Source organism: Cnephaeus nilssonii (genome assembly GCF_951640355.1).
Source record: "Cnephaeus nilssonii genome assembly, chromosome: 14".
NCBI lineage: Eukaryota > Metazoa > Chordata > Mammalia > Chiroptera > Vespertilionidae > Cnephaeus > Cnephaeus nilssonii.
In genome coordinates this window covers 62,382,948-62,398,105 of record NC_137085.1, presented here as the reverse complement: position 1 = coordinate 62,398,105, position 15,158 = coordinate 62,382,948, and the positions used below count along the sequence as shown (strand labels likewise).

The 15,158-nt window shown below is 43.7% G+C and overlaps 1 protein-coding gene across 1 annotated transcript; it reads left to right on the top strand.

The window, feature by feature from the left end:
• Positions 1-7,492: 7,492 nt before the first annotated feature.
• On the top strand, positions 7,493-13,561 carry LOC307110708 (uncharacterized protein). Its single transcript, XM_079790000.1, has 2 exons — positions 7,493-10,441; positions 12,523-13,561. Exons 1-2 carry the CDS (start codon positions 9,752-9,754, stop codon positions 12,781-12,783), a joined length of 951 nt encoding a protein of 316 aa, XP_079646126.1. The 5' UTR covers positions 7,493-9,751; the 3' UTR covers positions 12,784-13,561.
• The last annotated feature ends 1,597 nt before the right edge of the window (positions 13,562-15,158 follow it).

Genomic DNA, 15,158 nt, shown 5'->3' with positions numbered 1-15,158 from the left:
CTCCAGTTCTCACAGGACATGTCACCAAGTTAGGCACCCACGAGAGAAAGGGAGGGAGGAGCCCAACGAAAACATAGTGCTATAGGTTTGTGGAACTTCCATTTTCAGGCCCTGCCACCTGCCCCGGCAGACTCTCAAGGAAGGACATGCCAAATCTCAGGGCCTACTGTTTAGGTTTGTGAGAGCAATGCAAGCCTGACTGGAGGACATTATAGACTAGAATAAAAGAATTTTCATATGGAGGGCACATTAGATAATAACCAATTGAGATGATTCATTTTATTTAATTTTTTTTTAAAAAAAAAAGGAGCCCAGCAAAACTGAGTGACTTGCTCAAGGTTAAAGAGGTAGCAACAGAGAAAAGGCTTCTTTTATCCAATCTACCACACATTCAACAAGATCTGGTTTAAGGCCACAGTTTATCTTATTCACCAGCTTCCCTATATTCATCAATTTCATGTCCCTTATCAAGACTACACCTTTGATGGGAAGAGAGCCTTTGGGGAAATCAAGCAGACTTGGGTTCAAATCCTGCTTTAGTCACTTAGTACTTGTGAAAACTTAGGAAAGTCAGTAATCCACTTTAAGTCTTTTTAAATATGTAAAACATAGTTAACTAGAGGCCCGGTGCATGAAATTCGTGCATGGGGGGTGTGTCCCTCAGCCCAGCCTGCACCCTCTCCAATCTGGGACCGCTCAAGGGATGTCCGACTGCCCGTTTAGGCCCGATCCTAGGATCAGGCTGGCAGGAGAGTGACATCCTAGGATCGGGCCCAAACGGGCAGTCGGACATCCCTCTCACAATCCAGGACTGCTGGCTCCCAACTGCTCGCCTGTCTGCCTTCCTGATTGCCCCTAACTGCTTCTGCCTGCCAGCCTGATCACCCCCTAACCACTCTCCTGCCAGCCTGATTACCCCTAACTGCCCTCTCCTACAGGCCTGATCGCCCAACTGCCCTCCCCTGCAGGCCTGGTCACCCCTAACTGTCCTCCCCTGCTGGCCTGATCGCCCACAACTGCCCTCCCTTGCAGGCCTGATCCCTCCCAACTGCCCTCCCCTGCTGGCCATCTTGTGTCCACATGGGGGCAGCCATCTTTGACCACATGGGGGCAGCCATCTTGTGTGTTGGAGTGATGGTCAATTTGCATATTACTCTTTTATTAGATAGGATAGAGGCCTGGTGCACGGGTGGGGGCCAGCTGGTTTGCCCTGAAGGGTGTCCCGGATCAGGGTGGGGTTTCCCTTGGGGCGTGGGGCGGCCTAGGCGAGGGGCCTGTGGTGGTTTGCAGGCTGGTCACACTCCCTGGCGACCCAAGCGGAGGCCCTGGTATCTGTGATTTATTTATCTTCTGTAATTGAAACTTTGTAGCCTTGAGTGGAGGCCTGAGCTGGCCAGGGTGTGCGGAAAACTTGGCTTCCTCCATTGCCAGGGAAACCCAAGCCTCCTGCTCACTCCATGGCTGCAGCCATCTTGGTTGGGTTAATTTGCATGCTCGCTCCTGATTGGCTGGTGGGCGTGGCTGGTGGATGTAGTGGAGTGATGGTTAATTTGCATATTACTCTTTTATTAGATAGGATTGTTGCCAAATGTCAAAAAGATGAACTGAGATAGCAACAGTCAGTGCTAACAAAGCATCCAGCACATAGTAGGAACTTTCTCAAAAGATGGCAAACACTAGCACTGTTCTTACAAGACAAGTGAGCTGCATCACCTCAGTCCCCTCTTAGACAAAAGTCAGGAGATGTTAATGGTTGGATTAAGTGTCATTTCATGGTTCAAGTACAGATGATAACCTGCTGTCTGCATATGGTAGAGGAAAATACATTTCATCTGAGAAAACTAACTTTTAGCTTTCTAATTAAGTCTTGTACCAGTTGCATATAATTGTTATTACTGTATATGTTATGATTTATGGACAGTCTTGTTAATTGCAAGGTTTTTATTGGAGAGACAGGTTTCAGGAAGAGTCTGCCATCTGACTTGCTAGTACTTGTTAAAAGTGTTTATAGTGTGACTGATTTACATGTGTGTTTGTATATGTGTGTTTAGGAGTGATGTTATTACATTTTTCTTGCTTATCGTGAGAAATCTGTGATTCATATTTGTCCATATATAAACATCCCATGTCACTGACTCTATCCCTTCACATACCCCAATGGCCCCCATTTATCAAGGGCTAGTTTCAGATTATTTTCAAGGTTTTATACAGATAGGCTCACTTGGAATGGTCCTTGCCTAATTCCTCCCAGCTACCAGGTACTCGTTCTGTGGCATGGTGATGGCCGCGGGGCAGCTCCGGGAGTGAAGAAGCTCTCAATTCTCGGGTCTCAGAGACTCGCGAACCAACTCTTCGCAATTCGCAACAGAAAAAAAGCTTAAAACTTTAATTTTAACTTTACCATGGTTTTTCTGAGATGAACAATCACTTTCCATTCAGTTTATGATTATTGAGAAAAGTTGTATTATTGATTTATATAACAAAAATTATTTATAAAGTTTTATATGATTTTTATAAGGCAAGCCTTATATGTTTGATGATGTAACATAAAACATAAAGCATCTTACCTAATAATAGACAAACATGTAAATTGACCATACCTCTGCTATGCCACCAACCAATCAGGAGTGATATTCAAATTAACCCAACAAAGATGGTGGTTAAATTGCATACACAGGCGCCGAGTGACAGGGACGGGACACTTGCATCGTCGCCATGGCAATGACGGGGACGTTCTGCCCCACCCCAGGTCTCTCAGGGCCTCTGGGCAGCATGGGAATGCGGGGCCGAAGCAGAAAGAGGCGTCTCCCAGAGCGGAAAGAGGCGGCTCCGGGGCCTGAGTGGAAAGGGGCTGGGCCAGAGTGGAAAGGCGGTGCTGGCAGCCAGGGAAAGGAAAGCCCATTCTAGCACAAATCTTCATGCATTGGGCTTCTAGTATTTAATAAGAAATAACCTCTTTTAATTTATAACAGAAATTGCTGCCTCTGATAAAATATAGAAGTCATGAGGACAGGGATCTTTTACTATTTTGTCATTGATTATTTTAAAGGCCTAAAAGAGTGTGCCTGGAACATAATAAGCACTCGATAAATCTTTGTTGAAGATGTGAATGTTGATACACTTGAAGTTTTCCCAGAGGCTCCTTATAGTATCTTCATTTTTTTTTTTTAGATTCTTTTTTCTTTTTGCTATTCAGTTTGGGTGTTTTTTGCTTCCTTACATTCCAGATCACTTATTTGATTCCCTGTAAATTATTCTTCATTTCAGATTGTTTCTTTTTTATGGTTTTTATGTCATTTTTCAGGCTGTTGAAATTCTCACTAAGTTCCTTGAGCATTCTTATAAACATCGTTTTGAACTCTGTATCTGGTAGTTTGCTTGCCTCAATTTCATATAGTTCTTTTTATAGATATTTCTCCTATTCTTTCCTTTGGAACCTGTTTATTTGTCTCTGCATTTTGGCTGCTTTGCTATGGTTGTTTCTATATATTAGGTAGAGCTACTAAATCTCCCAGACTTGGTAGAGTAGCCTTGTGTAGTAGGTGTCCTATAGGGTTCAGTGGCACAGTCTCCCCAGTCAACCAAGCTGGGCACTCCAGGTGCACTGGCCTGTTGTAGCTGAGCTTTGATTGCTGTTTGGGTCAATAGCCAATTGGCTGTGAGGACTGGCAGCAACTATAGTGGAGGATCTGCTGTGCAGGAGTCAATCCTATGGAGCAGGACTTGCTTCAGTGCTCACTAAGTCCGCCCCTTGAGTATGGAGGTTGTAGGGTTGTAATTTGGCATAGACTGAAGCTCTCCACTAGTTGCTCTAGCTCTGGGGCCTCCCAAGAGGTACAAGGTCAGCCACCACATGCATCCTGCCTGGGGCCACCTGGCATGAGCTACAGAGCAATCTGCAGGTGGCTGATCCTCACGCTGGGCTTAGAGGTGCCCAGGAGAGGCCAAGCTGCAAATCAAGGTGGCTGCCACTAGTGCCAGGCCTGGGGCTGCTTAGCAAGAGGTACAGGCTATTTGTAGGCCACATGCTGCTTGCTTGAGGAAAGAGAGGCCAGTTGTATAGGAAAACACTGAAAATGGCATAACTGAGGCCACAAGTTGGGTGGGGACAGGTCACAGGGAATCACCAGGGTGGGGCAAACAGTATGAGCCCAGTTGATGGAGACTCAGATATGGCACCTGCCTGTCATATCTGCGGGCGGGGGATGGGGGGCCTCAGGAAAAAAAAATAATGATCTCTGCCAGCACGTTTGTCTGGTAGAAAACTGCCACCCAGCTCTTGCCCTAATGCCAAACAATTCAATTCCTCCCAGTATATCCCCGATTCCTTTCAAGCTGCTGCCCCAGCACTGAGCTCAGAGGGAGGGAGTCCAGGGAAGACCATGGAAGGCCCTTTACAAGGAACTGCCTGGGACTCCAGAAGCCTCCATCTCCCTTAGCCTCCACCCCCACTGGTTTTTACAGCCAGAAGTTATGGGGACTTCTCTTCCTGACACTGGAACCCTGAGCTGAGGGGCCTGGTGTGGGACTGGGACCCCTTGCTCCTCATGGGAAACATCTGCAGCCAAGATATCCCTCCAGATTTTAAAAGGTCTTGTATAGGACCAGCCCCTTCTGTGTCTCTGCCCCTCCTACCAGTCTTGATGTGGCATCTTCTTTAAATTCCTAGTTGTAGGACTTCCATTCAACTAGATGTCAGCTGGTTCTGAATTATGTTGTTCTGTCGGTTAGTTGTAATTTGGTTGTGGTTGTGGGAGGATTTGAGTACCACATGTATCTACACTGCCATCTTGACCAGGAAGTCCTTGCTGGATTTTTTTTTTTTCATCTAATTAGTCTAAGTTTGAATGTGAATTGTATTTATGTCTTAGGAACTGTTCCTTATATATAAGTAATCAAATACAATGTTGAGCCTATAATTTTTTTTAAAAAAGCATTAACAATGTAAAAAATATGCAACAATGTTTTCAGAATGACTAAAGAGACTAAAGAGGTAGTATCAACACATATTATCAAAAGTTTTTTGCTGGAAAAGTTTTGGCATTAATTCCTAGGATTAAACACTACAGTCTATACTATTTTTTCTGAAAAATAATGTTCTATGTTAAAATTTGTGCCAGAAAATTTCATTTTTACATCTGTTAGTATAAATTAATCTGAGGAATATGCACTCCTTTCTGAGTGGGATCCAAGCATGTTCAAGTTATGTCACTCCTTCTCTTGGTCACTCAACTGATTCTATTCACACTTTTACAGTGAGTTCATATGTAGTTTCACCAACTAGAATATAAACATTATCACTAGGTATCTGCATTACTTATAATACTGTAACTAACTCTACTCATTCCCTTCCATTTACATCCAAAATTTGATACTAATTTACTTTCTATCCCTTCTCACTTATAAATTATCCACCCTATGAAAAGGCATAGTTGTGACAATTCTAAGTTTTAACTGCCCACTGTGTTCCCATCCATTCCATCTCTTAAATATGTTCAAAGTGTTAACAGGTTGTATTTCATCCTAGAGACAGCTGGGTTTCAGGAAGAGGTAAAATGTTTCATTATCTTACTCTATTGCCCAAGACAAATGTGCTATTGTATTGCATGTAAAATGTCATCTTTGAAGTAGATGAAGGGTATGCTGTGAGGTAAGCCATCTGGAAAATACAGTATAGAATGGGAAATAATTACAAGTCAGTTTATTGCACTTTTTTTCCAGTTAAGCCTACCATGACAGCTGCTAAAACAATATAATGAAAAGGGTAGATGCTCTGAAGCCACACAGATTAAATGCTACCTCCAACTATTATTAGCTAGTATGCAAGTTACTTAGCTTCTCTGATACTTTTGTCTTGTCTGTAAAATTGAGATACTACTGCATGTTGCATAAGGGTTTTATGAGGATTAAATGAAATAATATTTGTAAAGCACTTGGAACAGAGTAGACAATAAGTATAATGTCTCCTCTCTTCTTTTAAATATAGAGGATATTTAATATTCTTTCCATATAGAATATTGGGTAATCCAATAATATTTGGACACCATGTTGAGTGAGCACTTTGGCTTCCATGTGATTCTCTTTTAATTTCAGGGGAGAAAGGGCTTTGGAAAATCAAGTTTTAAGTTTCCTCAGGAATCCTCAGGCTGGAGTGTATTAGGACCACCCGGACAATCTTCGTAGGAAAGCGCTGTCCGTGGTGCTAGTAATCGCGCATACCCCTGGCAAAACTTCGCCTGCCCAAAGTTCTTTGCCAGTGAACTTGCTTAGCGAAGATCACATATCTGTCTCATGGTAGAGTCTCAGTCATTCTACCCACTGGCTTTTCACCTGTCTTGCCAGTTTTTATCTATGTCCCCTTCAACCAAAAAAAAAATAAAATAAAGTATCTTTCATCTTATCACCCCAAAATAGTTTTTATTTTTCAGACACTGACAATGCCTACCACTTCAGAAAGTGGCTCAAAAATTGGCTCAAGTGCCCTGGCTGGTGTTTCTAAGTGGTTAGAGCATCGGCCCATGCACTGAAGTGTCACAGACTCAATTCCTGGTCAAGGGCATGTACCTGGGTTGCAGGTTCAACCCCCAGCTCTGGTCAGGGTCCGTGCAGGAGGCAACCAATCGGTGTGTCTCTTTCACATCAATGTTTCTCTCTCCCCCCCCCCCCCAACTTCCTCCCTAACTTCCACTCTCTCTAAAAATCAATTGAGGTATGCCAGTTGGTTCCATACCTCAATGTGGGGTTGGGGGGACAAGAAGAGATAAACCAAAGAACTTATATACTTATATGCATAGCCTATAGACTCAGGCTATAGGGGGGAGGGGGGAGGGGGGAGGTGCTGGGAGGAGTGGGGGGAAAAGAGAGGAGATAGAAGATATCTGTAATACTACCAACAATAAAAATATGTATTAAAAAATAAAACGATGAGGGGGAAAAAAACAATGGAAAAAATATCATCGGGTAAGGATTAAAAAACAAGAAAAAAATGGCTCAGGCTATCTTTTCCTAACCTTTTTGTTAAGTTTCAAAGAAATCCAAGGTGAGAAGACAGGAAACAGTTAATTTCCAATGCATTCTTTAAAGACTCTCTTCAGCTGCACCTCCATCTTGAGTTAAGTTCCCTTCTTCCTTATTCCCCAAATACCCTGTAAACACAAGTCTCAGTAAAGTTATCATATTAAATTGAAACTCTCTATTTATTAGTTCTTCGTGCCATTGGGGAAGTTAATTAAAAGCTAGGACCTAAATCTTACTCAACTGTGAATTCCTGGACATGCTGAACTAAGTTTTGTTGAACTAAATTTAATTACTGGATCCATTAGAGGGAAGTTCCCAACAACACGTCTTTATTTTTATTTCATTTAAAATGTTTTAATGTTGACATTATTGCAGAAGTCCCCATTGCCCCGCCACTGCTTTGCCCACTTCCACCCTCCTCTGCCTCCCCGAACAACACGCCTTTAAAAGGTAACCTGCCACCTGGCTGGTGTGGCTCAGTGGTTGATCATTGACCTATGAACCAGGAGATCACAGGTTCAATTCCCAGTCAGGGCAAATGCTGGGGTTGCTGGCTAGATTCCCAGTAGGGGGCATGCAGGAGACAGCCGATCAATGATTCTCATCATTGATGTGTCCGTCTCTCTCCCTTCCTCCCTGAAATCAATAAAAAATATATTTTAAAAATAAAATAAGTAAATAAATAAAAGACCGCCTGCCTTGCGACATTTGGCTGTGCACTAAATTTTAGAGTAACTAGGCTGTTCTGATAAAGATATTCTGGACTGAACTCATTTGCCACCACATCCACCTATATCAGTCTAGTGCCATGGTCGGCAAACTGCGGCTCGCGAGCCACATGAGCCTGGGCGAGTCTATTTTGAAGAAGTGGCGTTAGAAGAAGTTTAAATTTAAAAATTTTGGCTCTCAAAAGAAATTTCAATCATTGTACTGTTGATATTTGGCTCTGTTGACTAATGAGTTTGCAGACCATTGGTCTAGTGACTCAGCCCCTGAGAGTGACTAGCAAAGAACTAATGCCATTCCTTTCAAAGACTCTGGCTTCTCGCCGTCCATCTTTCCTCCTCCTCCTCCAATTCCACTTACATACCTGTAATTCCCAATACACTGCATAGATACTGGCCGCAAAGACTAAACAAAAACAACTCACGAGGTTGTTTCACCCAAAGGTATTTTTCTGGCCAGATGAAGGAATAGAGCCATCTAAACAACAAACAAAAGAAACAATTTCTTTTTCCAGATAAGAGTAGAGTCTCAAATAAGATGAAAAGGTAGAGGAACTAAGAAACTGAAACCTAAAAAAATGTGGGTAGGGTGAGAGGGAAATAATTGTTATTAATACTGCCTCTTTCTCTTCCCCATCCAGGTGAATTTCCACTCTCTTGAAAGTCAGTATATCTTCAGCCCTAACTATCACTTCCATAGGCCTTCCTTTCTTTAAAGAGCTCCTCCTCATTCTACAGTGGCTTGAGGGGAGGGGAGTCCAAGCTAAGGCCTGCCAGAAGAAACATATGGAGTCTCATTTGTAAGTAAGCAAACAATTGCCCTCCCTTTAAGAGTCTTCCTCCTTGGCACTCTGAACCAAAAATGATGTAAATAAAAACGATTCAGTGTTAGGAGAGATCCACTTTCCTGTAGTTCCCCGCCAACGTTTTTAGGCAACAGACGCACAACTTGTGGTTCTCTTCCTATTTCAATCAAGCATCAGCTATAACTTTTTAAATCTTTAAAGCAATGCATTAATGCAAACTCACCTAGGAAGATTAAGAAGAAAAGCACTTGGCCTTTAAATCTTCAGAAGAGGATTTAATGACAGGTTCAACCTGTTTAATGACAGGCCAGCACCACACCCCTGTTTTATTGTGTTTCATTATTACTGCATAAATTTCCTTTATTACTCATGAAAAGTAAAAATTAAATACTTGCTGAGGTGGGTTTTAATAGGTAAGAGTGCAAACAAAAATAAACTGTTCAAATATCATGAAAGTGGGATCTCAGATTCTTAAAATATATATTTATATTTTTAGGTGCCTGACATGTTGTCACTCTCAATCTAAAAGTCGTGCTTTGTTTTGTTTTTAAAGGCGTGTAACCAGCCGAAACCGGTTTGGCTCAGTGAATAGAGCGTTGGCCTGTGGACTCAAGGGTCCCAGGTTGGATTCTGGTCAAGGGCATGTACCTTGGTTGCGGGCACATCCCCAGTAGGGGGTGTGCAAGAGGCAGCTGATCCATGTTTCTCTCTCATCCATGTTTCTAACTCTCTATCCCTCTCCCTTCCTCTCTGTAAAATATCAATAAAATATATTTTTTTGTAAAAAGGAGTGTAACCATAACTCAAAGATGAAAATAATAAATAGTACAGGATTCTCGGGGGTTTTCTCTGATACTGATTCAAATAGGAAGACACACCCAAAAGAAAGTTGCTAGGGTTGATGCAAGATGTGAAGCTAGTGAAGTTCAAGTACTGCCTGGGGGTGAATATAACCTGCATGACCGGTGCAGAGCTGTCACTTTCAGACATCTTAAGACAGAGTTATTTTACATGTCTTTCTGTCATTGATTCTACAGGGAGCAACTAACGTCTCCAGCGTGAAACCAGCGGGCCTAGGGCTGAAGGAATAGAAATACTCTGCTCCGCCTGCTGGAGGGAGGGGCTGAGTACATTGATTCGATCGCCAAAACTTGGACTCCGGGCGAGCAAGGCCTGGGCCTCCGAGCTCCCGGCGTCTGGCGCATGCGTCCTAGCACACCATCTGGGCTAGCTCCACGCCCCCATCCCCGCCCCTACCTCGTCCGCGGCAGCTCTGCTGGCCCCGCCTCGCGGCCCGGGAGCCGCAGTAGCCACGCCGGCCGGCGGGCTAGGGGCGGAGCCGAAGGGGGTGGGGAGAGCCGACGCACCGCCCCCCTGGACCAAACCGCTCCACTCCCAGCCGGCAAAGCACTCGGCGAGAAACTCCGCTGGGCGCCTGGGATCTGCGACGCTCCCTCCTGCCCTTGCAGCCGGAGCCCTTGCACCAGGCGCCTTTCCTGGGAGCGAGCTGGGCGCGTCCGCTCCTTCGCGTTCGCCCAGAAAAGCCCGACTCAACGACAGGCCGTTTGGCCTTTGCACGAGCCGCCAAGTCACCAAAGGGCGGCGAAAGGGGACGAGCCGGCGGGGCTCTCCCGAGGAGGAGAGAGCGCTCCCGGGCGACGCGGGGACGGAGCGAGGAGTGTCGTGAAGCTCAGGGCTAGCGGCGGAGCATCCCGATTTTGTCTGCCCGTCTGCGGAATGTGGGAAGAAGAGAAGGTCAAGGTCGGAGGTAGCGGCAGCGATGCGGGTCTGGCCAGCGCCGCGGCGCGGGGGCAAGTGGAGACTGTGCGGCAGCTCCTGCAGGCCGGCGCGGATCCCAACGGAGTCAACGGCTTCGGGAGGCGCCCGATCCAGGTACCTGGGGCCCAGGGGCCTCGTCGGCAGGGGGCGCGCGAACGCGGGGGCGCGGCCTCCCTGGGGCGCCTCTGGGACCTGGGTCTCCACTGTTTCTCTCGTGCTCGAGGTGTGGAGCCCAGATGTAAAGCAGGTGTTCACCCACCAAAAATCCTTAAAAAAAAAAAAAAGGAATAAAAAACCCACTGCATCAGTTTGTTCTTTTTAATGAGGGGGAAAATAGCAGTATATCCTCTCCCGTCTCGGGATCAGAGATAAATTACAACTTACACATTCTGTGTTGGATTTAAAGAATCACACAAAATCATAGTACATGAAAAAAAAACTGTGAAGTTTCAAGCTTCAATATGAAATTCTTTGCATTCTTTTTCTAAACAAAGGAACAAGACAGGGTTCCTAAATCACAATACGTACTCCTTTTTTTTATGTTAGCATTCTGTCTTGAGCATTACATAAGAAAAAATGATTCTATGGATTTTTACTGCTTAATTACCATACTGAATGCTTGGATTACAAAAGCATTCCCCGCAGCAACTGTTAGGTACTTTTTAAATAAAAAGTCTTCATAAATAATTAGCCTATTCATTGTTGAAATACATTTATTCAACATTTTATTATTCCTACTTTAATTAGTACCTTCCAGAACCAATCATTTTATTAATGAATCTTGCTAATAGTGTAGATTTTGAAGAAAATATATGTTCATTCCTTTAGAATTCATAGAAAAGTGTTACAAGAAATGAGGGATGATTTAAAGCAGCAAAAATATGGCACAGTAGTTGTTAAAGACTTCAAATTATACTAATAATTGTATAAATAGGTTTTATAGTTTTAATTCACCATTTTCTGGGATATTAAGAACCACTTTCCACCCCCCTCCTCTCTATATGTGAAACAGCCTTTATATCACTAGTAAGAATGATAACCTATCTTGGTTTTTAAGCAAGGAATTGGATGCTTCTAATATTCATGAAACAAAACAAAAAAATTAGTATACTATCTTTCAGTTACATAGTACATTTTAAAACACAAAGTCACAAGAACAAATAATTCCACTTTGGATATTTAGTTGTCAAAAATTGTTTTATTGTTAAAGAAGTAAATGTTTGCATAATGTATATTTATACTAATGGGTGCTATAGGGTTACTGCTCCAAACATCCTTTTTGTAAGTTATGCATTGTTCTGATTCAACTACTGACATCCAAGTTCTTTTCATATAGCAAAACATTTACTATTTAATATTATAAAATCCTAGCATATTATAAAATCCTATACAATGTAAATATAGTATTAATATTACATGTTACATTAAATCTACCACCCTCTAAACTTTGGGCCTTCTCTATAACATTAAGTTAAATATTTAAAATGGTGAACCATTTATTAACAACAAATAATTGGTTTTCATTATTTTATAAACAATGTGTGTCTCTCTTTACTTTTTCCCCTATACTAACAATTTTGGCTCAAATTGTAGGACTATATATTACATTTATAAGCACAGACGTATGTGACTGAAAAGCAAAGGCCTTCCACTGGGGATTTACTGTGAGAACTAAACAAAGTAAGCCTTATTTTAAATTTAGTTGTTTCTCATTTTCTCCCCTAAAGCATTACTCTAACTTCCAAGATATAGCATCAGCTGACTGCCTAATAACGATTTTTAGACACGGATTATGTCTGGGGAGAGAGGGCAGAGCAAGAGAAATAATTTAAGATTTTAAAAGCCTTTAAACTTAACTCCACCTATAAGTCATTTAACAAAATAGATTCCCATATTCAAATGGAAGTCAGCTTTTTCTTCTTTCTCACAGTGGAGACAAGCACATTATCATCAGCTCTTTCTTGCATATTTGGAAAATAAACTGAACCTCAGTAAAGAAGATACCTGGAGCGGGTTGGGGAGACGGGGAAGGGGGAAATATTGCGTCAGCAAATGAAGCTTACCCAGATTCCTGGGGCTGGTGGGCACCTCTGCATTAAGCAGATTCTTCATATGTTTGCAATGGTTCTACCTGTCCCTGCCCAGGCCTGCATCTCGCTTTTCCCTCGCCCTGACCACTCCGCTCTCTCCCGCAGGTCATGATGATGGGCAGCACCCGCGTGGCCGAGCTGCTGCTGATCCACGGCGCGGACCCCAACTGCGCGGACCCCACCACCCTCACGCGGCCGGTGCACGACGCCGCCCGGGAGGGCTTCCTGGACACGCTGGTGGCGCTGCACCGAGCCGGGGCGCGGCTGGATGTGCGCGATGCCTGGGGCCGCCTGCCCGTGGACCTGGCTGAGGAGCGCGGCCACCGGGACCTGGTCGGGTACCTGTGCGCCACCGCGGGAGACTGACGGCGGGCGCACCCAGCTGCCCACAATGACTTTTCTTTTCTCCCCAACTCCCCATCCCCAACTTAGTTCGACGAAGGCTGCAACGTAGAGCAGTGGAAAGCCTTCCTGGGCACTGGATTCCTCCAGGGAAAAGAGGGGCAGGCCGGAATTAAATTCTTTCTTTTTTTCTTTTTTCTTTTCTGGATCCCACCCTTGACCCTCAACTGTTGCCAAAGGCAGAGAGGTGGGGCCAGAGGTTTTCGGCGAGATTTTGGAGCGGAAGGTTTCGTTCCCAGCTGTCGTTTACTGGAGGAAAAGTGGTGTGCGACCACGACGTCCTTGAAGGCCCCTGGAGATGGGGGCGCAGAGTAGGAGGCAGCGGGATTGGCCTCCGCTGGGAGGCAGGTGAGGTGGTAGCCGCACTGACCTTGACGGAGCCCCTCGTCAGCCCTCACTTGGGGCTTTAGGCACTGGAGGCTCACGGGGAAAACCCGAAGACGGAGGGCCGGAGGATGGTGGTGGCGGCTGCTGTGGGTGCCATAGGCTCTCTGCGCTTTACTTATGGTGCGAGACACAGCAAGGCACCTGCAAAAACGTACTCACTGGACGTCCTGGAGCCAGCGCCGCCGGATAGCGACTGGAGGAGAAGATGGGAACCACCTTGAATGTGCCTTTATATCCTAAAATCCAGGGGTCCAGTGGGTGCACGACAGCGCTCAGGAAGGGCCGGCACTTGCTGTTATTCAGTCCAAGGAGAGCTTCCTGCGCGTTCCAGACGTCAACCATCAGCGAACAAGATGCTGCGGGGCAGGGGCGGGGGCGGGGGCGGGGGCGGGAGGGCGAGGGGGTTGGGAGGGGCGTTTTAGGAGACAAAACTGTACGGTGAACTAATGGTTTGCTTCATCTACTAGTATATACGATAGGGATAGGATACAGACACACCCCTGTAAATCGCCACTTGGAAAGATCTCATGATCTAGTTTGTACTTTGAGTTGTTCTTCAGTAACAATCTTAATGAGCAGACTTTAAACAACAAAGTAATTCGGGGGCGCTCGGTAAAGAGATAAGAACTACAGCTCTTAAGTGAGGCCGGCGCAGTGCCAACGCCTCGATTACTTTCAAGCTTAACCTATTTATTTGTTACATTTTCTCTGTCCTTGACTAGACTGTCTCAGGGGGTCAAACTGTGAAATGCTCCAATTGTCTTTTACAAGATCCATGCACTTAGCCAGTAAATTATCTCCAGATAGTTCCCAAGTGGTTGCTGAAGAAGTAGATTGAATATAAAATTGTTGAAAACATATGATTATGACTCGTGGAATGTCTTAATATCTGCTAAAGATGCACTGCTTTGGGACTTAATTTCCAGTGTTGCTTGATTCATTACAGTATTGAAACAACTGATAACTTCACTGCTTTAATAAAGAAAAAAAACAGAGATTGGACTCCAAGATGTGGGTAAATTGGCTTTAAAATGTATGTTCATGGATTTACCTACCACTAACTCCTGAGAAATGGTGAAGACTCAAAGGGGTTCACATCTCTCACTGTTTGTAGTAATTGCTAAGTGATACCAACAAAAATTTATACAAACTGGTTCCACATAGATTGAAAGCTTTATACATGTAGAGTGTGGGTGTGAGAAGAGGGAACAGAAAAATTAATTTCAGATTTATAAGAAGAGGTGCTTTTGAGATAAATTTTAAAAAATTTACCTCTCCATCAAGTCTTTATTCCCCAAATAAATATATTACTGGGGAAGCTTAATTGAGAATCAGAGTATATCTTTTTGGGGGAAAAAATATATAAACATTTATTGACATATAACTTGTGCCAGGCATGCTTGACATACATTTGTTCATTTAACACTTAAAATAAACTTGGGAGATAGGTATTATTTCCCATACGAGGGAAATGAGAGAATATCAAGCAGCTTATCAAAGATCCCAAGATATTCATTCCACGGTTGTGCAAAGTAAGTCTATGTGGCTCCAAAGTTATAGTTTTATTTGTGGGGTTTTCCCACTGCACCATCCTGTTCTCCAAAATGATTAATGATAAATATAAAGTCAACTAAAATTTTTTTGAAACAAAAACACTTTTTCTGCCTTGTATGGGATCTCCCTTATAAGTTCCTAAGATACTTTTTCTTCCTATATTATCTAGTAAGTCTGAACAGATTGTTTTAAAATCTATCTTAAAATGTCAACAACATGAATAGCCCCCAAAAGAGTGACCTAAAAATCACTTTGGGAACAAAAATAATGAAATCGCCATTTTCAAATTAAGCCATAAGGACAGAAAATACAATTGTAGTTATCATGTAAGCACCGTCATAACAGACTACAAGAATACTATTTTTCAAGTTTATATTATTTTATAATTACTAAGAAGC